At 29.3% G+C, this 26,216-nt stretch overlaps 1 protein-coding gene across 1 annotated transcript in view; it reads right to left on the reverse strand.

Annotated features, from left to right (window-relative positions):
• Window positions 1-23,541: 23,541 nt before the first annotated feature.
• PolE2 (DNA polymerase epsilon subunit 2) overlaps window positions 23,542-26,216 on the reverse strand; it is a 29,101-nt gene continuing 26,426 nt past the window's right edge. The window contains exons 9-10 of the mRNA XM_075365345.1: window positions 25,415-25,591; window positions 23,542-23,763 (exon numbers count right to left, since the gene is read on the reverse strand). Of these exons, the coding sequence (XP_075221460.1) occupies window positions 23,674-23,763; window positions 25,415-25,591 (267 nt within the window). The 3' untranslated portion in view covers window positions 23,542-23,673. The remainder of the gene's footprint in view (window positions 23,764-25,414; window positions 25,592-26,216) is intronic.

Raw genomic sequence — 26,216 nt, forward strand, 5'->3', positions numbered from 1 at the left:
TGAAAGGCAACATATAACGTTTTCATAATTTAAAACTATTCAGTTTCAAAACAAAAATAAAATTGTATTCCCAATAATAAATATTCAATTGAAAGTATTCAAATTGCATAATGTTGTTATAAAAGTAGAAAAACTAACCAATGGGAAGTAGGAGCAATTTCAACAAAAAAAAATCCTATGTGAAATATTAACATTTTTATTTAAAGTTGCCTAAAATAAAAACAGTAGTAAATTTTAATTAAAGCCAATTGACTTTAATAGAAGATAAATCTGGACAATGGGCACTTGCAGTACGCACAAAATCACATTACAGATTTAATAACAGTGGCAAACAATTAATAACGAATAAAAAAGAAAAGCCAACAAAGAACAAAATTTTGCCTCCAAAACCCTTCTGTTATTAATTCAGTAATGATTCAATTCCTCAACAGTTAATGGTAATGAAATATGTCTCAACATGACATAGTCATGTAAAAGGAGTTGATATATTAACATGGTTCTTGTACCCAGATAGGGAATGATTAGGGCCAACAATATCTGACCAGAATGCTCATCTAACAATGCAGTGATTTTTTTTTACTTGTAGCACTAAAAGATAGCAATTTTTCAGTTACAATGAATAGCTATTTTGGTAGGCCAGCTGTAGCAGAGGCCCATATGAATGAAAGTTATTCCAGGGCTTGGTAAGGGACAAAAGTTCCTCATTGTTCATTCTTTTATTCAACAGCCAATCATAATATAAGTTTCATCATCTACCTTTTTTTTTGTAATATATACAGCTAGGTTGATAAATTAAGTACAAGTAAATGAATCTGGCTATAATATTCAGTAACTTTTACTAATTAACAATCAAATTACACAAGCTATTATACTGGCCAAAAAAGACTAGGACAATTATGTTGAGATTAATAAAAGAAACAAAACATTAAGAAAAACTAAGGAATTTAATATGAAATAAATGGTAACATAAAATATATAAATCATTTTATAATTCATTGCAACAAACTTCAGCTTATCAAAAACAAATTGAAACATTTCTTTTTTTGTTACACTCTTTTGGATATTTGAAAATGTGTATTTATTAGTTTCTTATTTTTGCACTGTTAGCAGCAATTTAGATACTTTTACATTAAATTAAGTTGTGATCATCTGAGATGCTCAGAATTTTTAACAGGTACATCAAAGAAACAGACATTACAAGGATGCAATTTAGAAATCTTGAAATTTACACACTAAGTTAAAACAATTTGAATTAACATATCCATATAAGAAATTTTTTCATTTGAGTTATAATTAAATATTTTATTTTGATCAGTAGAACACATCAGGAATGGGTAGATATGCTACTTAAGATATAAATAAGACAAAGGAACTCCTCCAGCAATTGCCTTGATGGACCAAGGAAAGCCGTGGTAAAACTGCCTTATTCAGAGCAGTATAAAAAATATTTATTTAATTACATAATAAAAATATAGTTAAAAGTTCAGCAATAATAAATTAAAGTGAATACTAATAACTTAAAATATAAATACTTGAAATAACAATAAATAAAATAACTACAAAGTGAATAAAAATTCAGAAGGTATTAATGAAAATTATCTGGATATGTAGTTTTGTAAACATAGAGATGCAGAAAAAGAGGTTTTTTAATTTTTTAATTAGTATTATTTAAAAACTCAATACAGAGTTTCTGTAAAAGAAAATGGAAAAATCTTTTAATTTTATATTAAATACATTGGTAAGATCTTTTGGATTGATCGATAATTTATTAAAAAGGAACAGAAGCATAACAAGTCCCTTTATGGCAATCCAAAGTATTGCACTGAGTTGCATAAAATTTATTTTGTGTTATCTGCTTTGATAAAGGTGGATATTATTATAATTTTAAAAATAAGTTACTGCTATTTTTAGCAAAAGTTGCACATTAATAAAAATTGAACTTGAATGTGGTATAAGTATTATTAAATTGAAAATTTTTTGTTTAATTTGTCCACTAAAACACTAACATTGATTGAAAAATATGCAACTATTAGAGGATTTTCCATTAATGGATCATACATCAAATAATTATCAGCAAAATCAATCCTTTGTTTGTTTTATTCATTAATAAATAATAAAAAAGCAAGGGACTTAGAACATTTCTGAGACATTATGCATTTGACATCCTGAAGTCAGGAAATAGATTTTAAATATACAAGTATATTCTTATCAAAGGATGAAATTTAATATATTTGTTTACAGTTGAAAGTATGACTTTAACAATAAGCAGCTCCTCTGATATCATAGCTGCTAAGTTGTTCATCATCAGTAAAAATGTCGAACTAAATCAAATGCTTTTTGCAACTGACGTTGCAAAAAATTGAAAAAGGAATCTTTTTGTTATAAACAGAATTTAGAATATTATCCAAAAATAGGAAAATTGTTATGTCAGTAGACAATTTTTTCCTAAAACCAAGCTAAAAGTTTGTTAATATGCTTTTTAAGAAATGTTAAAAGTTGATTTTTCATAATTTCATAACTTTAGAAAATATAGACAATAATGTAATCGACCTATAATTTTGTAAATTAAGTGACACACCTTTCTAAAAGAGTGGAATAACAACAAAAGTTTTAAGGCAGCTACAAAATACTCCACTGCTTAAAGATTCATTAATTAAATTTATAACAGGATAAAACTAGCACTTATGACTTTTATTAAAACACTAGCAGGAATATCATTAATACCCACAGAATATCTACTCTTTGTATTTAAAATTCAGTTTTTAACTTCCTGGGTATCAATAGAAAATAAAAACACAGATTCATCAACAGGACTAATCCAGGGCTTTGTTTGAAATGGATCAATATTATTTTAGTTTGAAATACTGGAACAGAAATTATCATATTCCTCTGTTATTTGAATAGATGAGATGAGATAATGGAAATTGAGTCCTGCATTTTCTTATAACTGTAATTTTTGATAACTATTCACATGATTTTAGATTTATTGTTTTAATTAGATATTAAATTATATAATATAATCTTTTAGCATTACAAATAACTTAGTGTAAATTAGTTTGTAGTTTTTCAAATAATTCTGGAAGTTAACAGACAAATTATATTTAGAGATTTCACAGAGATTTCTTGGCGTAAAGCTACATTTTACAATTCCTTTAGTAATCTAAATATGAAAATAACATTAATAACTGTTAAATGCAAAATAATTAACAAAACTGTCAAAAATGTTTACTTTTTTTAAATCGATATAATAATATATATATATATATATATAAGATTTAGGATCAGAGTTTTTAGTTTTTCTCTAAAATAAAACTCTAACAAAAGTCAGATTGAGCCTACAAGAGATGCACCTGGATATATCTGGACAAATAGGAGAAATTTGTCTGATGAACTGAATCTAAACAAATTTCATCTATCATCAAGTCACACCCCACTATCATCTCACTAAATCACACCTACAATTGTAACTCAGGACCAAGTCCCACCACAGGCGACCCCTTGACAGAATACATGAAACTCTTTTAAGGAATACTCCACTGGCTGAACCAAGCAACACCAGAGTTCGGAGAAGGTAGCACTTGGACATGGTCAGCTGCCACTTAGAAGATAACATGTGATCAGAAGCATGGAATGCCCTAACATTGCACACACAAACAAGAAAAATACAAAATCCAAAATCAAACCAAAGCTAATCACCTACATTTCCATACACAATGTAAATTCACTCGTGCAAACTGGTAAACTAAAAATAATAACCAACCTAATGGACTAACAAAAAAAAAAATTCTCATCATGGGGCTTCAGGAAATAAGAAACACCGACCAGGACACCATGGAGTCTTAAGGTTATAGACTCTGCAAAGGTATACCTGGGAAAAGAAGGATGAAAAACATCCCACAGTTTGGAACAGGCTTTTGGTCAGCCTCAAAATAATAAATGCCATTCAAGAATTCAAGTCACAATCCCCAAGAATCTCAATACTTATCCTAAAGGTATCTAATAATTCTACACCATAATAAGTGACCATACCTCCAATAATAATAAAAACAAATTCCTGAAAGACCACAAAGAAGTACAAAAGTTTTAGGACTATTTGACCAGACCATAAATAACATCCCACAAAATCATGTTAAACAACTAATCGAAGACTTCTACACTCAACTAGGCAGAGAAAGAAGAAATTGCAACATCATCGGAAAATGGTTTACCCAAAAGAGAACAAATCAAAAGAGGCAAGATTCATCTATCTCTGTAGAAACCACAACCTAATCTCAAAATCCACATAATTCAACTGGAAACCTGAAAAACTAAAAACCTGGAAACAACCCAACTTCACTAAAGGAGAATGGCATCTAGATTATGTCTTCATGGACAAGCACCACCAGAAAGAGATCTACAGTGCAAACGTCCTCCTCCGAGAAGACACATGCTCAGATCACAACGTAGTCAAAATTAAAATTAAATTCACTCCCTAAAGGAAGAAACAAAACCAAGCTTCTAAAACCAAAATAAAAATAAACCCTACTCAACTAATCAAGAATATAAATGACCAAAAAGCAATGAAAAAAATAACAATCATGAATAAACTCAAATACCTAATCAACAACCTTAAACAAATTACAGAAGAATTCGCCCCAATTAAACCCTGTAAAAAATATCAATGGTGGAACAGCAGATGCAACGAAACAATGCAGAAGGGAAATCAAGCATGACTATTACACCAATCAAAACATCAGAAACATTCTTCCAAAATCTAATAAAACAGAGAAAAGAAACCACCTTAACCCTAACGAAAATCAAAAGACAATACCATAAAGACACATTGAAATCAACAGAAAAAAAATTCAGCAAAACGCAGTCAAGAGACTACCACTAAACCTTCAAAAAACAACTCCAGAAATACAAACACCCAACCCTAAAAATGAAGGATGAAAACCATAATTTGGCCCATAACAATAAAGACAATGCAGAAATCCTAATTAAATATTTCAACAAACTTATAATTTCAATAAAAGACTTTCTTTGCTTGGTAGACTTTCAATAAAAGAAGTCTACCAAGCACTGGGTAAGATGACGAATTACAAAGAGGTGGGAGAAGATCAAACCTTCATAGAAACCTGGAAACACGCAGGGGAAGACCAGCAAAAATCACTCTTCATCAATAGCTTATCAACATCTGGATCAAAGAACAAACTTCTAAGTACAAACTTAGAAATAAAAGGAATGTATATGTCCCCAGAGCAAATAAAACGAGTTATATGAAGTTCTTTTCAAGTACTGCTCCTAGATTGTATAACATACTTCCTAATCATATAAAGACCAGTAGGAACCTAAACACTTTCTTAAAGCTACTAAGACGATGGCTAATTAATATTGATGACGCTGAAAGTATGTTCCACATAATTACATGATTTATGATTACATATATAATTAATTATAATGCTTTATACTATTAGTCTTAACATAGTAATAAATTTTTACTTATATAACTTAGCGGGTAGCACTGGATGAAAGATTTATTAGTAAACATAAATATCTGACGACGATTGATCTTCTCTATACTTAACTGCAGAAAAGATAAGTTTCCACCAGAGTAAATCATGAATTGAACCAAAACTAATCCTTCTATATAAGATAAAACTGTTTACTTTTTCCCCTTACTCTAACTAAAAAGATTAATAGAAAAGGGATGATGCCACAAAACGGGCAAGACCCTTGTGGACAACTAATCTTTCATCTTTTACAAATAATATAAATTAAGTATAATTAAGTTGAGTTAAGTAATAAATATTAAACTTTATTATAAAACAATGTTAAATTAAGTATGATTAAGTTAAGTAATATTATAATTAGTATTAGGATTACTCCATTAATTATTAATTCTGTAAAAGTGAAAGAAATAAAGAAGTACTACCAGAACAGTGAACGACAGCCTTCATCCACTCACTACACAAAAAAGCAGACAAAACAGACCCTAACAACTACAAGAGAATCTCACATCTAGACACAACATACAAAATTTGTTCAAGAATCACCCTTAACAGGATTGGTTTACAACTTGAGAAAGTACTAGAATACCAGGTAGGTTTCAAACCCTGGAGGGGCTGTCCAGACCATATCATGTGTCTCAAGCTAACTAACAATGGATTACAACAGAAAAAGAGGCAGAAACATGGTGATACAACATTTGTAGACTTGAAGAAAGCATACGATTGCATCCAGAGAGAATTCCTACTAAAACACCTCAGACTACATCTCAAATTAATAAACATGATAAAATTGACCCTCACAAACAGTATGTCAAAAGTGAAATTCAGAGGTAAACTCTCGGAACCATTTGAGATCAAAACAGGACTGTGCCAAGAGAATGGACTTTCACTGCTACTACTCAACTGCACTCTAGAAATGGTAATGAGGGAATGGCTCAAAAAATAACCCCAAAAATAAAAATAAGCCAAAAAATCAAAGCAAACTGCCTTGGTTTCATGACAACTCGGCACTGCAACCAAATAACACAGACGAAGCTAAAACACAGATATTAGAACTTCAAAACAATACAAATAAAACTGCCCTCAAAATAACATTCAAAAAAGAGAAATTATGCCCTAAAAACTAACACAATAACACGATTAAAAGAAGTAAACATAAACGGTAATAAAGCCAAAATAGTAATCCAATTTAAATACCTCTGAGAAATAATAACAAACAAAAAACCTCAATCCAAACAAGAACAAACAAACTAGCTAAAGAACAAAAATTAACCTGGTACACCTACAGTAAAAAAAGTCTATCCATAATGGAAAATTAAGACACTACAACACAGTTATAAAATCGAAAACCACATATATAGCAGAAACACTCTTCCACCTGAACAAACAATCAAAGACCAACAGACTCCAGAAAATCAAAAGAAGAATTGGAAGAACCTGCATCAACAAAAAGTACCAGAAAGACAGGCAGTGGTGGATCATGCCAAACAAAGTTATGTACAAAGAGTAAGAACCCATCACTGATACCATATGTAAGAGATGACTAGGATTCTTTGGACTCATCATGAGGATGCAAAATGCATAACTTCTGAAACAGCTATATATCTATAATACAGATGCAGATAGATCAGAGAAATAAGAAAAGATCTGAAGGAAACTGACCTTATATGCAGAAGACACCACAGACAAAACAAATTGAAACAAAAAAATCTAGGACAAAAACACTCGCTTCACACTCACAAGAAAACTCACAACACAAACATTTTTATCACCAGAAAGAGCGCAGAGATCGGAACGTATGAAAAACTACTGGGAGAACTGTAGCACCAAACAGTTCATTCGAAGAGACTTAGATCCCATGTGGTCATAAAAGATGAAAAAAAAATATATATATATATTTAAATAAAGCTAATAAGCTGAAATGCACGTGTACACAAAAAAGAAAAATAAGCCTCGTATTCAACAACATACTTGAATGTGGGTGCATGGAAGCAGTATATTGCTTGAGAAACTAAGGTTAAGGCATAGTTATTTTAGGCTATTCACAATTCACTTAAGTATAGAAATAAACAATAACAGAGTAGAAGGATGAAATTTGAGATTAATCACAGTCGTAGAGACTATTAAAAGCCAAAAAGACTTATTGATCATGCAGATAGTTTTTGGTTAAACCATATAAATAAGTAAGAAAGAATATATACTAATTTTGATGTATTTATTTATGAAAAATACATATTTTATTGAACAACAGGGCGGATACGGGAACACTCAATAAATTGAACAAAACTAAACGGGCAGTAAAATTATGCGAAATGTGAGACATCAAATCAGCTAGAATAAATAGGTAGAATTTAAATGCTAAAAAGTAATTAATGAATATCAAAATATAAATTCAGTAATTGGAATAAAATTAATTATATTAATCCGATCAACCTAAGTACAGAATAACAAAGTAAAATAACATAGGATGACACCTACCTTATTCCATAATTCAAGCATTTTTTTTAAATTTTGAATTTAAAAATTTTTAATTTTAATTTTTGTTTTGATTTTAATTTGATAAAGGATCTTTTAACAATTTTAAAATTTAAATCTTATGTATAGTAAAGGATTTTTAATTTCAATTTTAATGTGTAATTTGGTATGAATGATTTGAAAAATTGTATAGAGCAACTGATGATGTGAGGGACTCGAAAAGCACTCTTGCTTGAATTATGGAATAAGGTAGGTGTCATCCTATTTTATCTTATTATTCTGTATTTAGGTTGATCGGATTAGATTAATATAATATATATATATATATATATACATATATATATATATATATATAGATGTATAACTTTTCAGCAGTTAAACACAGACAATAGGAAATTCATGAAAGCAATCAGAACAGTTTTTGATATATATCATTCAGATGTTAGAGACAAAATTGACTATTTTGTTTTCATTAACTCAGTCTAAGGAGCTCAGTAATACTCAATCTAAACTAGGTTTTGAGATATCTTAAATTAATTATTTGGGGTTTATCAGACCCTCCTATCAACACATATTTCCCAGAAAAACCAAATGCAGTAATCCACTCATTCTGCATTTTTATTCAAATTTTCTTCCATATTGTACTTACAATATCAGCATTTTTCTTCTTATCAACATCTAAGTATTCTTAACAAGGTCGTCAATAAAGCATGAGCATTTTTAGTTTTCCAGCATAAATTTCTGATTACAAACCAAATATTTAATAAAAGTTATCCTAACGTTTCCATATTTCTTATTTTCAGTGATTCTACTGATAAAGTGTGATGACAAAGTCAGAAAACTTGCTGACTCTGAATTGCATGATCACTATTGTTAAGCAAAAAGATTCCATATTATAATCTTGAAATAACCATGAATTTGCTGTACAAAAAAACAACACATACATCCATCTACTTGCATTTGAAATTTAATATTTAATTTTACCAAGTAAACAGAGCAAATTTGCAGCCCCATATGCAACCTGCATAACAAATGAGGTTCATTTATACATCTCTAAGCCAAAATCCCTATTTTCTGCTTCTAAGACTTAGAGAATTATTATATATAATAGAGATATGGTAAGAATTATACTCCTTGCAAAATGTTGCTTCAATGGACAGAGTAGCAAGTGGGTAACCTAGCAATCCAGAAATCATATATTTTAAAAAAAATCAATTTTTGTGAATATTAAGAATATTCCTAAAATGTTTCCTGTAGCATTATATTATAAAATTCTATATCATTCTATAAACTTGTAACCTGTTGTTTTTAAATGCATGCCTAATTTAAGTATTAAGTATGTATGTATTAAGTAATAAGTATTTAAGTATTAAGTATCTAAGTAATCTTAGATAAACCGCTTTTAAGCTCATTAAACAATTTAATCTAATTATGTAAAAATATGTACTACAAAACATTACTCACTAAAATAAATTATATTACATAGCATGTTGTTTAATGATTTCAAACTTCTTTAAGAGAAAAAATTTGAATATAAACGAAACCTAACTGTTTTAAATTAGAGAGACAATTAAATTTATTATGTATATCAGCATGTTGTAGTAGCTCTTCTTTCTCAGTACAACATTGGGGTATTAAGATCAAGCTGCACTGTAGTATGCATCACCATAAAAGATGAAAATCTTTGAATAGTTATATCTTATAAACCAATCGATGTAGAAAACTTCAGTGTTGTACTAAATTAAAATTTCTTATATTCTGTTTAATTTAAATTAGCATCAATTTATCTGATGAAAACCTGTAAGACTTATAAAAAAAATACAATAAAAAGGAAGTAAAACATTATTTGCCTCTTACACTGGTCAACATATAATTTGGAACTGAAAAGGGAGTAGGTGTTCTATGTGGTACTTTGTATGCTGAATCTGAATGTGTACTCCAAAACAACCCGTCACATAATGTTCTTAAGTTACAACCCATTAAATTTATTTGTTCCATCATTCGTGGAATAAACAATACAGATAAGTTAGTACTTCTGTATGTTTGCTTATTCACATCTGATTTATATTGTGATGCATCCTGCACCCTAAATTTGATACGTAACGGTCAAAAAATATTTCATGTCAAGCCAGATATGTATAGATATGTCAGTGATTCAACATCATGAAATTTTCTTCAGTATGGATTTAGCTCTTGGTATGACTTGCTATGTTCTTTGATTTTATCATACACATATTATAAAGATTGTTTCAAAAGTGATGCCATAAATTTAGTGAAAGATTTTTATGACAGAACAACTTTTGGTATTATTTTATTGAACATCAATACTTGTTAAGGTGTATGTGAATGCGCATGTGTGTGTGTGTGTGTGTGTGCACACATATGCATGCATGCAAGTAGTATTTTAAGTAATTAATAATTTATAAATTAAAACTTAATTATTTTTATATATAATTAAGTACTTCTGTAATATTTCATTTTACTTTCATTCATTAAAACATTGTGAATTTTACATTGATTGAAAATCAGGCTTGTAAAAATTCTCCAAATACTTTTTGTTTTGTTTGTGGAGAATTTACCACAAAAAGTCAAAGAAAACCAGTATTGAATCTGCTGAAAACTGCTTACAAACATTACTTTGACTGTCCCTTGGGAAAGCAAGATAAATCCTGGGCTCCCCATACAGCATGCATCAAGTGCAATGTTAAACTATCCCAGTGGTTAGTTTAAAATAAAATTTGCCTTTTGGCCTACCTATGAATTGGCAAAAGCCTACTAACCATTATGATGACTGCTAGTTTTGCTTAACAAATGTTACTGGTTTCATTTGAGACAATAAAATCAGTGTATTGCATACCCAAATGTTCATTCAGCTATGAGAATGATACTTCATGGTGTTGATTTACAAATTCTGATTGCTCCAAGTTCTTGGAAAGAAATCTCTAATTCCCCAGAAAGGTCAACCGATGAATCCTCAATTTCAATAGATAATAATTACATTCCAAAAGAATCAAATACTGAACCTCATCTTATCAAACAAAACTGAGCGACCTAATTTGTGACTTGTATTTGTCGAAACAACATTCAGAACTCCTAGGTTCACATCTTAAAGAATGGAATTTATTAAAGGATACTAAAATTTCAGTACATAGAAATTGAAATTAAAATTTACTGAAATACTTTAGAAGAGATGGTTTAATTTGTTCCTGCCATGATGTTAAGGGACTAATGTCCGAAATAGACATTGAATATGTTATTCATGACTGACGTTTATTTATAGACTCATCAAAAAGAAGCTTAAAGACAGTGTTGTTGCACACTTGAATAATTTTTCTTCTATACCGGTAGCACATGCTGTAGGAATGAAAGAAACATATGAAAGTATATCAAAAATTTTAAAAGCTATTAAGAATGATGAAAACTCATGGCAAATCACTGCTGACCTGAAAGCGATAGGGCTTCTTCTTGGTCTCCAGAGTGGCTCTACAAAATATATGTATTTCTAGTGTTTGTTGGATAGTCGAGCTACAGATAAACAATACACAGTCAAAGAGACTGGCCAAAAAGAAATCAGTTTACCCCAGGAAAGGAAAATGTCAACCATTCCCCTTGTCGAAGCATATTATATTATTTTACCTCCTCTACACATAAAACTAGGCCTGATGAAGAATTTTGTAAAAGCATCAGATAAAGATGGAGATGACTTTAAGTATTTAGTTGAGGTTTTTTAACAATTAAGTGAAGCCAAATTAAAAGAAGGACTGGGACACAAATAAGAAAATTAATTTGTGAAAATATATTTGACAGCAAACTGAATCCTAAAGAACTGGCAGCATGAAAGTCAATCAAAGATGTTATTACTGGTTTTCTTGGAAACAAAAAAGCTGAATATCATGATCAGCATATAAATGAACTCTTTGTGAACTACAAAAATTTAGGCTGCAGAATGTCCTTGAAAATTCATTTTTTACATTCTCATTTCGACTTTTTCCCTTTAAACTTGGGTGACATCATCAACAAGCAAGGAGAAAGGTTCCACCAAGATATATTGCAGATGGAACAACGTTATCAAGGAAGGTGGGATGAATTTATGATGAGTGACTACTGCTGGATGGTAAAAAGAGAAGACGACTTAACTGAACACAAAAGGAAGATAAGAAAAAAGAAATTAAGATGAACATAAATGTCTGAAAAATAAGGGTAGGAATTTTAATTGAAATTATTATTATTATAACTTTTTTATTTTATTATTTAAGAAGTTTCTCAATATTTTAAAGGGTCATAACTAAAAATCTGAGGGTGATGAAGAAAAACTGATTTCATTTTAAGATTCAGCATAAAAAATACATTTTAATTCACCTACTTTTATCTCTGTTCCTTTTTTTTTTTTTTTTTACCTGTGTTATCTTTGAAGTACAATCTCAATATTCCATAAATTTGCTCTGACATTATATAATAGTAACAATAATTTATTTCTCAAATTTTGTTTTACATAATATATAACAAATTTAAAAAAAAAATTATGTTTAAATGTCTTTAAAAACTGAGCTTTTGTAAAGTATTCAAAGTAATTTTTCTGATGGTTAATTTCAACATGACAGCCATTAAAAACAAAGCTGTTATAGCTCTTAGTAAGTATAAGAAATTTTGTTTGCACTTAAATATGTTTTAACTACAACTATTTATGTATATATTTTGTTTTTTTTTTTGCTTTTTTCTATTTTGCTTTAACTACAACTTTTCAACACGTACATAGTTTCATAGTATCAACTTAAAATAGCATGAAAAAAATTTTTAGAGTAGATAATTTCCTTAACTGATGATAATGTTGGCTGTATGTTAGAAAAGATGATTGTTGCATCATATAATTATAGAATGTACTATAGACCTGATACTCTCAATGTTTGATATTTCGCTACACAGTACTGATTCCTAATTTATTTTTTGTATAACTTCATAAAGAGGTTATGAAACATGAAAAATTTCCTATAATTTCTACATATTTTCTTCAAATAAATTTCAACACATAATGATGTTGCAGAACTAGCAAGTTTTAATATAGAATATAACTCAAAAACCAGTGTTTTCTTTTATGATGCATACTATAGTTAAATTTTAAGGCATTATTTACTTTATAATTTCCTCTAAGCAACATATTTGTTGACCTCTAAATAAAAACACATCCTGATAAAGTAAGCATAGGATATCATAACCAAGCTTCAGTAAACATAAAATTTATCATATTATAAACAACCTCCTGTGAAACCAACTGCCATGAGTGTCACGTTGATTCTTATTTTTTAGATAAAGATTTCAAAGAAACATTATATAAAGATTGTCTACATGATAACATTTATGACACTTTTTGTCATACTATATCAGTTTGTTTATAACATGACAGGACTGAAAATAATAAACATATATTTTGTCTTCAAGAACAAGAGATGTGGCAACTTATCCATTCTGCATTTCAACTTTTGTAAGCCAGGCCCAGAAAAAATTATTTTGGCCCTCTCCATCATTGCTTTCCAAATTATTTATATAAATTACAAAAGTGATCAGTTTATTATACTACAGATAGGCTGTTGTATTGCTAAAAATTTTATACATTTACATTGCATATCCTAGGTCTTCACTACAATTGCTGATAAAATGGAAATATATCAAGAAACATTTACAGAACAAAGCCACGCCACTGGTCACACGAGCTACCATACCCCGGCAACATGGCCAGCCTCGCCATCAGTGGTAGCTCCAAATCAAATCACAAACAATACCAATATAACCCTGCGCCTATCTCCAACCAATCCAATGCCTGGACTGGAACCCTAGCCACCCAGGATCCTACCACGATCAAGTACCTTGATTAAACTCCCTCTTCAGATATAGACACCGCAAGAATGCTAAAAAAACCAGCCGCTATAGACCACTCCTCACAGATTATCCAGTTAATACAGAGATCCAGAAACGAATGTATTCTCTCAAGTTCCCTAACAGCTCATGAACGTTTGGGGAAGTCTACCTCAAAGGAGAGGAAAGTTAGTGTGTGAGGAACTAGTTATGGCAATCGCGTGGCTGCTACTTCATATGTGCATACATACATGTGCATTGGAAGTATTCTCTTCCACTAGATACTCATGAACAGAACAAACACTTCAGGTTGTCCCCATTCATGGTAGACAATCCACTCTGTATTGTAGACATTTAAAAAGTCCTATAAAATATCACCCAGGAATAGGACTCCCTCATTCTCAGAACCGTCCATATTGCAGGGTCTGTGGGAATGTATAAATTAGGTCTCTACATGGATTCCAACTACATGAAGCTGAACCAAGGAACATCCTGATTACAATACATGAATTCATTCTGTATTATATTATAAGTGAATTCATTTTAATCCAAAAAGAAAACGAGATTATTTCCTTATAAAAGTATAACAAGCAATTATTATTAAAAACTATGGTACACCTAAAACTTAAAAAAAATATATATGCATATATGTAAATAAAATTCATATGAAATCAGAAAAATCTCAAATAAAAATAATAAAACTTTAAAACATCTAATGAGGAATTAGAATTAATCCAGTTTACTGCAAGACAAAAAATTAAATTCTAAGGAGCAAAAAACCATAATCATGGAAATTATTGTACATAAAACATAATTCACATGATGTGAACTATAAATTAAATTTAAGACTGGTTTGAACTTCATTACTGATATCATCAGGTGTTACAAATGTGGTAGAAAACAATGAAATTTCTAAGGTAGACTGACACCCTTTCTATAAAGCACATAAACAAACACCACAAGATAATATCTGAACATCACCAAATGAAAACAGCAAAATTAGTAAGTTTCCATTATATACTTACTTACCTTATTAATTAATCAACTAATAGCATAGTCTAAGGAAACAAAAATCCATATTTAATAAATACTTAAAATATAAAATAATAAATATATCCATATTAATAAAATATAAAATACACATTTCTAATGCATACAAGTTGTTTTTTTTTTTGTTTTGTCTTCACAATAGAGTTCATCTAAGTTTTTTCTAACCATTTTGAAGTACCAGATGCTAGTACATAACAGCCAATTACAAAGTAGAACCTAATGTTGACCATTGAAACCTGACTGTTGATGTTAGCTATGTGTTTACAAAACACTTTAGACAATTTTTGAAATCTAGGAAACAAAAAACTTCTCAATATGTAATATATTTGAATATTATTTTCCCAAATTAAGGAATACTTCTAAAGTGAATACAGTTCGGTTGAACTGTTCAAGCCTATACTGATACCATAACCAAATCGGTTAGTATAATTTGGTCAGTTTTCTACCTCAAATGGTTGAGGTATTGGTACATTGATAAAGTTAAGATACTGCCTCAAAGTTTTAGTTTCAGTAGTTATTATTAGCACTATATTACGTATAAAATAAATGTTCTGCATTTTTAAGCTAAGTATAAACTTTTTTAATACTTTTTAAGCTTCAGTATAAATACTGAAGCATGTATACTTGAATTATTTATGCTATAAATACATGCACGCGCTAATTTAAATACGAAATTGTTTATAAGACACATTTACATCATTGCAATAATAACTCAATCGTAAATAAATGTTAAACATTTAGCGGTAAAGCAACTGACTGTAAGTTATAATGTTATAGTTGTAATGTCAAGCATTTAGCGGTAAAGCATTATTACTTATAACAAAATTACTATAACAAGAGTATAAATACGTACCTTATACGAAATTATCGTTAAGAAGTTGGAATAACAAACGTTGATATCAACTGACTTAAACGCATCATATGATACATCGTAAAGAAAGAGTTTTACGCGTTTCCTAACACAACGATATGACAACCACACACAAGTACCAACGTGACTTCGTTAATTTCCGCGTACTGTTATCGGTTACCTTCGGATCCAAAATTGTTTAATTTACTGCATGTTGTTTGCGTAGTTTTTAAAAGAATTAACAAACAAAAATTTTTATAAGTGTTAATTAATAATTTAAAACTACTTAAATAGCTTAAAAAAATAAAAATTTATAAAAGACTGTTACGTAAAAATTTAAAACGTCTACTTTATACCGAGGAGGACTATAATACGTTATACGCAGAAGCAAACAAGATACAGAAATTGTTTATCTAGAGTAATATAATACGCAAATAAACCAGACTGATTCTCGGTAATCTACCTTTGTCGATCTGAACTCATTTGGAACTACTGAACCGATTTGATAAATCTCCTAATTGTTTAAAAGCTTACTTCTTACAAAGTGAAAAAGCTATTTAGCAATAATTCATACATTTATTCAACCAAATTTCCCCCAACTTATTTTATACCTGCTTTAAGATAATACGATTTATAGTATAAAATAAGTAATAAAGCCTGATTTGAAAAACTGATTATTTCACATTAGAAAACAAGACTTTGGAATTTAATTTTTGGGTGGAGAAGACCAACAAATTTTTTACGAGTCCAAATCAAAGGCTACAGAACTGAATAATTCCACCATCATGTTGGTAATACTAGTGGTCATACTCTATTAACAGCAAGTCGCTTTAAAAGTTTGATGTTCATTCAAGAGTAAACAGAGTGAAAGTGTCAATTGTGTCTTCTTTATTTAACAATTCGCAATGAATTTGTAGAAGAATTAATCAAATTAAAAGATTGTTTCCAGGAATTAAAATTGTTTATAAGTTTCTTCAATTTATTAAAAAAAAAATTGTACAAGATGTTAATTGTAATGACATATGTTTTGATGATGTATTTATTCAAGAATGTTAATTCAGATTAAATAAATTGTTAGAAAATAATCTTATACGTCAATCTTATAAAAATAATTTTTATGTAATGGAAGTTGATTATCTTTATGTAATTAGCACCTAAACAAGTAGTTTCACAAGTAAATTTCCTGTAAAATTAAAACTGTTACTGAAACTTCCAGATCTGTTAATAATCATACTATAGTTTGAAAGTTTCTAAGAATTCTAAGTATTAAGTAAAATATTTAGATAATTCTTTAATCTTATTAAGGTAGAATTTTTAACACACTGGGATGTTAAATTTTTTTTCAGAAAGTTAATAAAATATCTAACAATGCTGATTCTACTAATATTATCATCTGATGGAATTCCCTATGGATTATCTGGAATGCTTTTACATTATGATTGTTTCCAGCTAAATGTAAACAATTAGTGATAATACTACTATTTCCAAATCTGGAATGCTTTCAAATTTTGATCGTTTCCAGCTAAACAATTAGTGCTAATGCTACTAATTCCAATTTATCAGAATTACCATCATTTTACAACAGAAATTAAATTTGTCAAACTATTGCTGCTGGTAAATCATAAATTAATGCAAAAGTATTGTCAAATACTGAAGAACACCTTAAAATGTATGAAAACTGAAAAAGGTTCCATATATTAAGTTAAATGAGTTTTTATTCTAGTAACAGGCTGTGCTGTTATATATATGTTTTATGTCTTGCTGGATCATGACTGCACATAAACTTTAAACAAAGTTGAACATTTTGAGGTTGTAGAAGGATATACCTTCAAACTGATTTCATAATCAACCATCAATTACATAATTCTTTCATCTAGGAGATTAGATTATAATTCATGTATTATTCAAATTCTCAATTATGGAAGTTTTTGTATGATTGTGTGGATGAGGTTGGGTTGATTACATTAGAGTTAAATTTGATGATGGTTGTCATTACATTTACCAATTACTACTGTGAAGTCAACTAACAAACTTTAAAAATTAAATACATCAAGTACCATAAAACATTTGAATTAAAAAAAATCATTGATAAACTGAATAAAAAGTAACTACTGTTATCTTCATATTAATGGAAAAAAATTCACTCTAACACTAATTGTCTTCTTAAAATTCCTGCAACAGTTATTCATAACTTTCTTAGAAAACAGCAACATTCCAACAATAACAGCACCAGGTTCAACTGTAATCAACAGTTCAATGACAACAGCTTAAAAAACAAGTGTGTATAAAATCAAGGTATCTTCAAAATATGGACCTTAAGTCTTTGTTTAAAGATCAGGGTTCCTACAAGTATATTTAATTTGTAAACAAAAAAAACTTTAGTTTCTATTCTATCCTTTATAAAGTTCTATTCTTATATAAGTCTTTATGTTTCAGTTTTGTTATTGTTATTTTAAACTAAGAAGGAAATATTGTATCTTTTTTTTAACACTTTTATTTATAACTGCATCAATAATTAAAGTCATTAACGACTTACCAGTGTAACGTAACTTAACTGTACCAATAAATTTGTAGTCTTGAACAAACTCAGGTCGACTACTCTCGAGACATGTGGTTAATGAAACCCAACCACCAAAGAACACCAGTATCCACAATCTAGTATTCAAATTTGAATAAAAGTAACTCCTTTATTAGGATTTGAACCTGAGAACTTCGACTTTGAAATCAGCTGATTTACAATGATGAGTGTACCTCTAGACCATAAAATTACATTTTGTGACTATAAAATTACATGCACAAATGTTATGTTCTGTTCATTATTTAAATTTATATAATTCTATTCTAATTCACAAGGTTCTCATCTGTCAGCCTCATAAAAAAATCTAAATAGTAATAATAATAATCCTGTATTATAACTGTTTTGAGGGGTCATCCTGAAGTTACAAGTAGTATTAAAAAACTGAAAAAATTGATTTTTAAAACAAAACGGAAGCAGATTCAAACATATGAAATCAAGAAATAAAGAAAGAAATCAGACTTTATAATGGTCATGTAAAGTTTTCTAAATAAATGCCTACTGATAGAGGCAGTGTATAAAATTATTTTTTTTTTACAGAATAGGATACATTCATATGGTGCTGATTGCAGTTAATTCATTGTTGAGAGCAATTTACCAATATGTGCAAAATCATGAAAAACTAAACTTTAAGTTCATCAAAAATTCACAATACATTCCAAGGGTAAAAAAAATTTCAGTAAAAGAATAAAATGATAAATTTTAAATGTTTTAATTTACATAAAAAAAAATACTAAAAAAAAAAACATGGATATTACGAGAATGTCCATCAGTGGGTACAGTCAGTACCATTGTGTTTTTTTTTTATATAATGCAGTATGAACTAATATATCATGATATTTAACTTTCTAAATAATAATCAATTTAAATGTCACATTACATTACGTCAAATTATTTTTTTAAAAAAAACTGAAAGTATTATATTTAATAATGTCTTAATGAAATTTTTAACAGACTTGAAAAAAAGGTTATGTATTTGACCCATATATTTATTTATGTTTGCATATAACATTTTTCCTATTAATCCAATTCAAATAAATCTTGTTGCAATCAACACAGCTGCTTTTCGCGGTGGTACCATGTTAAAATATTTCTTTAGACACAAAAAATCAGTCTGAAAATTGGTAAAAAAAAAGTTTTTGCCATTAGGCAGGTAGGTAAGGACAGTGGTAATCTTGATAATCTATAAGTATGCGTCACATTAGATGATATGGTCTTCTGAAAGGCAAGTAATGTGAGTTTGTGCACAAGTTATGTAGCACTGTTAATAAAATCATCAAACGCCAAGATATCTCATCTTAAACATTTCAGACTCAATATACATTATATATATATATATATATATATATATATGAAATATCCTGTAAAACCTGACTCCAAATTTCTTAAATATATGGACACCAAAATAAATATATAATTTCCTGCAAACACAGTACGGCAAAATCTCACAAGCACCCCACTACAAGTACTTGGGAGAAACCATCCAACCCGCAGGACTGAATACAATATCCAACACAAAAAGAATACTCAAATTGCAAAAGACAGTTTGGCTTACAAGGAATCATTATAACAATAGGGCAGTCTCGCAATGTGAAACTGTGATATTACGACACAGTTGTATTGCCGGAGGCCTTGTATACAGCAGAAACTACAGTAATCAGAGGAATGACAAAAATTCATGAAATCAAAAAGCAAGAATGGAAAATTCTCAGAAAAATCCGCAGTGCAGTCCTCAGAGACAGAACCTGGATCAAGCAACCCACAAAGGAATTATATGAAAGCACAGACTCCATCACTAACATGTTTACGAAAAGGTGTCTACAATCCTACCAATGCTTTTGCAGGATGGGTGAAGGTAAACTTGTTAAGAAAATTTTCAACATCGACAAGGCAAGTAAGTTAAAGTCCATTTAGATGAAAGAAACACAAGATGACCTGGAACAACTGAACATCTCAGAAGAAGAAATCATGGACAGAAGGAAGTTTACGGATGAATTAACAATGTGATGAATAAACAAGACCAAAAAAGAGAAACGATAGGAAAAAAATGGATGGAGGAGGGGAAGAAGAAACATAGTAAATGGATGAAGAGGTTTTGGGAAGAAAAAAAGAGAGAAGTAAAGCCATAATTGGCTCAAGTTCATACACCTCCTGAAGGGAATAATTGGAAACAATAATAATAATGATATACAACATCAGTAGGAACAGTGGAAATTTTATAATTCTATATAAGCGCATAACATTACATGGTGTTTTGCAAGGTCGGACAATTAAATTTCTTCATACTTTTTTTTTTTATTTAACCTCCGGGTCCACCACCGTTAGGCATGCTTCAGAGTTTGAGATAAATGATTTGTAGTGTGTGTGAAAATGCCATGCCTGACCGTGATTTGAACCTGGGACCTCTGGATGAAAGGCCAAGACGCTTCCACTCATGCCACGGAGGCTGGCATAATACTTGTAACACTATTGATATCATTAGTTATCAATGCCTTAGACAAAGCGTAGCACATTATTCAATCCTGTGCAAGGTTTCTCAATCTTTCCATCTCAGCAAGTGCTCTTTTATTGTATGGGCTATTCAGTACTTTATAAATCTCTCAAAACTTAGTTTCTGACTTGACTTAGAGCAACATAAACTTGTCCTTTTACAAATATTTTTTCCCCAAATCTACTACAGCAAGGAGGTTGAACAAAACACCAATGATGACCTTTGACTTCAGGGCTGCATTATTTTACCAAAAAGGACCACATTAATTTTGCCGAATAACTTATGGTTATTAATCAGACACAAAAAATTATAAAATAATTATCTTTAAAAAAAAACAGAAATAGAACTGACATCAAAATGCACTAAAAAGTAAGAAATAATTTCATCCAAATTCCTTAAGACATTGTTTTGAATCGACGCCAGAATGCATGATGATCATATGTATGTGGTACTAAAATAAACCTATAAATAGATGGCGTATATAAACAGAAAAGCAATCAAAGCCCATAAATATGAATTCCAGTAATGTAATATCGTTATTGGTTTTTATGAAGTATATGTATATAGTATTTTATAAAACAAATTTATATTGTATCTAGAAATTAATTTTCTAAATGAAGGCGCCGACTCAAAAAATGTCTAATGAATTCATACAAGTATTTGTTTGAAATTATTTGTCTTTTTTTGATGTTGGTTCCATTTTTTTATTTAATAATTATTTAAATCTGAACTGAATTATCAATGGGTTGTCTTGAAAATGTATAGTATCAAGTATAATTTTTTGTTACATACTGCAAACATTTTGTTTATAGTACTGCTACACATAATCTGTATGAGTTTCCCAGAATTCTAAAGTTGCTGGTTTAACTTTCTCGTTCGTTGAAAATAACAGTGCAATAATATTCTTTGAGTGAGAAAAACTACTCAAAATGGTTATCAAAAAATATTTCCAAATGGCTACTCCATTTTAACTAGTAACTTGTCTCTTATCAGGTAGCAATTTAGTTGACCCTAAATAAATAAGCACAGAGCTTAAAACATTCCAAGTGTTATGTGTGCTTATAACAAATTAAACATTTCTGAATTTGTTGTGGAATTTTACTATTCTTCACTTAAATTGTTTTATAGAACAGAACACAAGGATGTCAGGGATGCAACACCCGACATCATCGCAGGGCCTAGACAACAGTCCCTTACTGCTGGGTCTTTCTTAATATCAGGTGGGTATTTATTTGTTTAATGGTGGTTTATATTTGCTTTGTTTTACTTTAGGATGGAATTTGGGGTTGCACTTCGATCTTTTGTAAATCAATGTAGATATATTGTTACTTAGGTTATCTGTGACAGACTAGCAAGATATTTGCATTCTTCTCCTGGTGCAATTCCCCTTCAGTCCATCCACTGCAGGCCTTTTGGTGCTTATTTCTTTCAATCTAGCAGGAATGCACCTGATGGAGCTCTAGTTATTGGAGGGAGTAATGCACTTCCTTTATGCAGGAAGTATAGCCAATTGTAAGATGAAGGAAGTAAAGTTGGTAAATCTAGATTTTATAGATTCTTCTTCTATCGCTTCATCTTCTTCTTACAGCAGCTGAGTCAGAGCTGAAAAGAGATTACTATAGTGAAATGTTATTCTTGTTTCTTTCTTCTTTTTGCCTAACTCTTATTATTTTAGTTGTAAATATTTACAATGTTAACCTGTGAGGCCTAAGAAGAGAACCACAACAAAGAGTGTACACTTCTTCATTCTCACTGTTAGAGGGCTGCTGGATTTCTTTCCCCACCATCTTCCAGTAGTCTTTGTTATCTTCTCTTCATAGCTGAGAGCACTGTGAGAAGAACTTACAATTAATATTACATAAAATCATTCGAGAATGCAAGGATGCATGTGTGGTTAAACTAGATGTTTCTTTTGCCACCGTTACATCAAGGCAAGCCTCTTCAAATGCAGGTAATCAACAGTGCGGATCCTGCAGTGAGTTAAAAAAGCTTATTCAGATGTTATTTGATCAAGTTGCTTCGCTCACAGCCACCATTTCAAAGCTAACTTAGAGGAACAAGAAATCAGTAGTTGCAGCTAGTGATACCAGTTAGTGGGATCCCTCTAAATTTCCTCCCCCAAAGGGTTTACCTTTAAGGGCAGGTGTAGATACAGCTCAGTAAGCCATCTAATAAGCTCCCTGTCAAGTGAGCCCACACAAATACCCCCCTCTGGATTGTCCTCCATGACTTCGCATTTTTCAAAATCTCCCCCTTCATCATCTCATAACTAGAGGATATGGTAGAGGAATCAACCAACCCCAGGACATCAGAGTTCAATTAATTCTGGATTGGAAAGATTGATTTTCACTGTCTAATTGATAATTTCAATACTTTTTTGAGATAAAATAATTTTTATAGATAAATCTCAGAAAATAATCCCATATTAATGTATATAAAGTACTAGTAAAACATATTTAAGCTATTATATCAAGCAACTAATATATACTGTGATAAAACAGATTAACCATACTTTTTAATTTATTGTTTAAGAAATTTAGCAAATACCATAATTTATATTTCAGTATATCGAAATGGTTACAAAATACAAAGAATATCATACAGTAATGGTATATAATTTGTATCTTTTATTTGACCTCTAGGGACAGTATTTGAAAATATTTTAAATTAATAATTCATTTAGAATAAATTATGAACTATATTCAACAAAGTAGACACTCCACTGCAGTAGCAAGAAAATCATAAAAAAAATGACACATCAAAGTAAGTGAATAGTTTAATGGAAGTTTGTATAAAAAAAAAAAATAATGTTTTTAATATTAATAAAAATGTCAATTTAATAAATATCACATAACACTTGCTTAAATAATATAAATCTCTATTTTTTTTCTCATTACACTTCATTTGGTATCTGGCTATCTTCTACTTCACGAGTTGAAGGAATATATACTTTAAACACATAATTTCCATTTGAAAAAGAACTCTGAAAAAAATTCACAAGTATAAAAATCATTACAATACATTTCAGTAATGTAAAATAATAAATTCTCTAATAATTTCTTAATCAATATAAAGTAGCATAAGCTACTAGTCATACAATACCAATACACACTTACTCATTTAAAGGGAAATTCCACACAGCATAGTATAATTAAAGTAATACATAATAATATTTATGACATGTGCCCTAATACATATATAAAATTCAACCAAATATTTCTTAGTGATTACAGTGACCACAGACTTAAGAAGTTTTAATTATAATGAATCCTTCTTGAATACAATCATTTAGTAAATAAATCTAACATTTATTTCAATACAAGATGTATTGTGAACATCAAGTTACAAAATTAACAGTTGCAAATGAAAAATATTTGACCAAGTTTATTCTCACTTCTTGCAGAAAGAATGTTTAATTCTTAATTTATGTCTACAAATATGAAGCAAATTATTTTGATGGATTATAAGAATTATTATCTAAATAACCAAATATTCATTATAAAAATTTTTACTAGTAAAATATCTTAGTTAAGAATGAAAAATAATTATAAATCATCAAAATTAGTAATTTATTAGCTTTAGGCTAAAACTTTTTTTAATATAAGTATAGTTTACGTGTTTTTTGTATAATTAAAGTATAGGTGAAAACTAGTTTTACAAAATTATAGAAATAAAAATTAGTACAAATTTCCACTTCATTAAAGAAACATTTACATTTAAAATACAAAGGTGAAGACAAAAAAAATTAAATTATTTTTAACATTTGAAATAGCAAGTTAGCAAAAAAACATGTTCCATGCTCAGACAAGAAGTATATATCAATGAGTATGATAAATGTTAAGATGTGAATATAAATAGGTAATAAAATATTCAAATTCAAAAAACATGTTCTTTAAATAATAGTAATTGTTATAAACTGTAATGCAGTTTCTTTCCCCCACTATAATTAAAAAATAAAATAATTTAGATTTCCCATTAATCTCATACATAATTTAATATACAGGTTATTAAAAACAAAAATTTTCAAATAATATGTATTATGATACCCTACAGTAAAACACCCATTAATTGAAAATGTAATTTTCAAATTGAAAAATAAAATTCACAGCCATAATGAAAGATCTGTAAGTTATAAGTAATTTAATTGGACAGTGCTTCTAAGTTAATAATTTACATATGGAATAATGCATGAGATTCCATATTCAGGATATACAATATCTCAGATGAAAAAACATTTAATCATAACAGTTTGTATTCTCCAATAGCAAACATACAGACTTATAGTTTTCTTAAGATGACAGTGTAGTGTAGCAGCTGATTTCAATGTCAAACAGAAACAAAAAGAATTTAATGAAGAATAAATAAAATAACTGTTATTTCTCGAAGTAATATATACTTAATATCGAACAACTATTGTTACAGATAACAACTAACTGATTTATATGATATTCTAGAGATCTCAAAGATGTTTAGATAAGCTTACTTGATTTGGAGACCTTAGACAACTGTATCCCTTATTAAAAAAACAATTCCAGTTACTCTTACTAAAGAACGTAAAAACTGAAAGATAAATAGATCTAAGCATATAACCTAATAGTATTAAAATACATTTAAAATGCTAAATGAGTACTTACAGGATTGGTAACAATACAACCAGTGTTACTTTCAGTATATGGTTGGAAGGAGTCAGCAACAACTACGAGATCAGGTAAAGGATATAATCGTAATGCTGCTTCATGCGTCCAGTAAATAGGACATAATGCCAATGGAAGTGGCACCAGGAATGCTTGAGAAATGATTGTCTTCACAAACTGCAAAGTTTTTTTTAAAAAGTATTAAAGAAAAAGAAAATTATTAAATTATAGTGTTTTAATCTACTCAACATACTAAGATTGGCAAGAAGAATTTCCTAGTATACAGTTGTTCCCTATTTACTTAAAAATTCTGCTTAATTTTTATAAAATTTTAAACAAAGTAGTTTTTGGAAATTTTTGTAAAAAAATGTCAAATGCATAGGAATTTGTAAGAAAATTCAGCATTTCAATTCTTACAGATTTGCAAATAATATTTTATATACAGTAAGCTGTGTTTATTTCTATTACTATAGTGAAACCTCTTAAAAGTAGAAACCTCCTAAAAACATACAGTTTCCCAAATCCTAATTTATTTTAACGGAAATTAATCTCAAGATGGAAAACTTTATAATATGGAAACAGAAAAGAAACATGGATTTTACTTTTAATTTCACGTGTTGAATTTATCTCATAAGATGGAAAGGAAATAAAAAAATGGAATAGCCTGTAATATAGAGATTAAAAAACACATTGTACACAAACCTACAATCTGCAAAATAATATATACAATAGATAATTGTTGTTTAGCATAAGATACTCTATCACATTTATACCTCTAACTGCCTAATATAAGCCTGCAGTC

This window comes from Lycorma delicatula, chromosome 5 (genome assembly GCF_047948215.1).
Source record: "Lycorma delicatula isolate Av1 chromosome 5, ASM4794821v1, whole genome shotgun sequence".
In the NCBI taxonomy this organism is placed as follows: domain Eukaryota; kingdom Metazoa; phylum Arthropoda; class Insecta; order Hemiptera; family Fulgoridae; genus Lycorma; species Lycorma delicatula.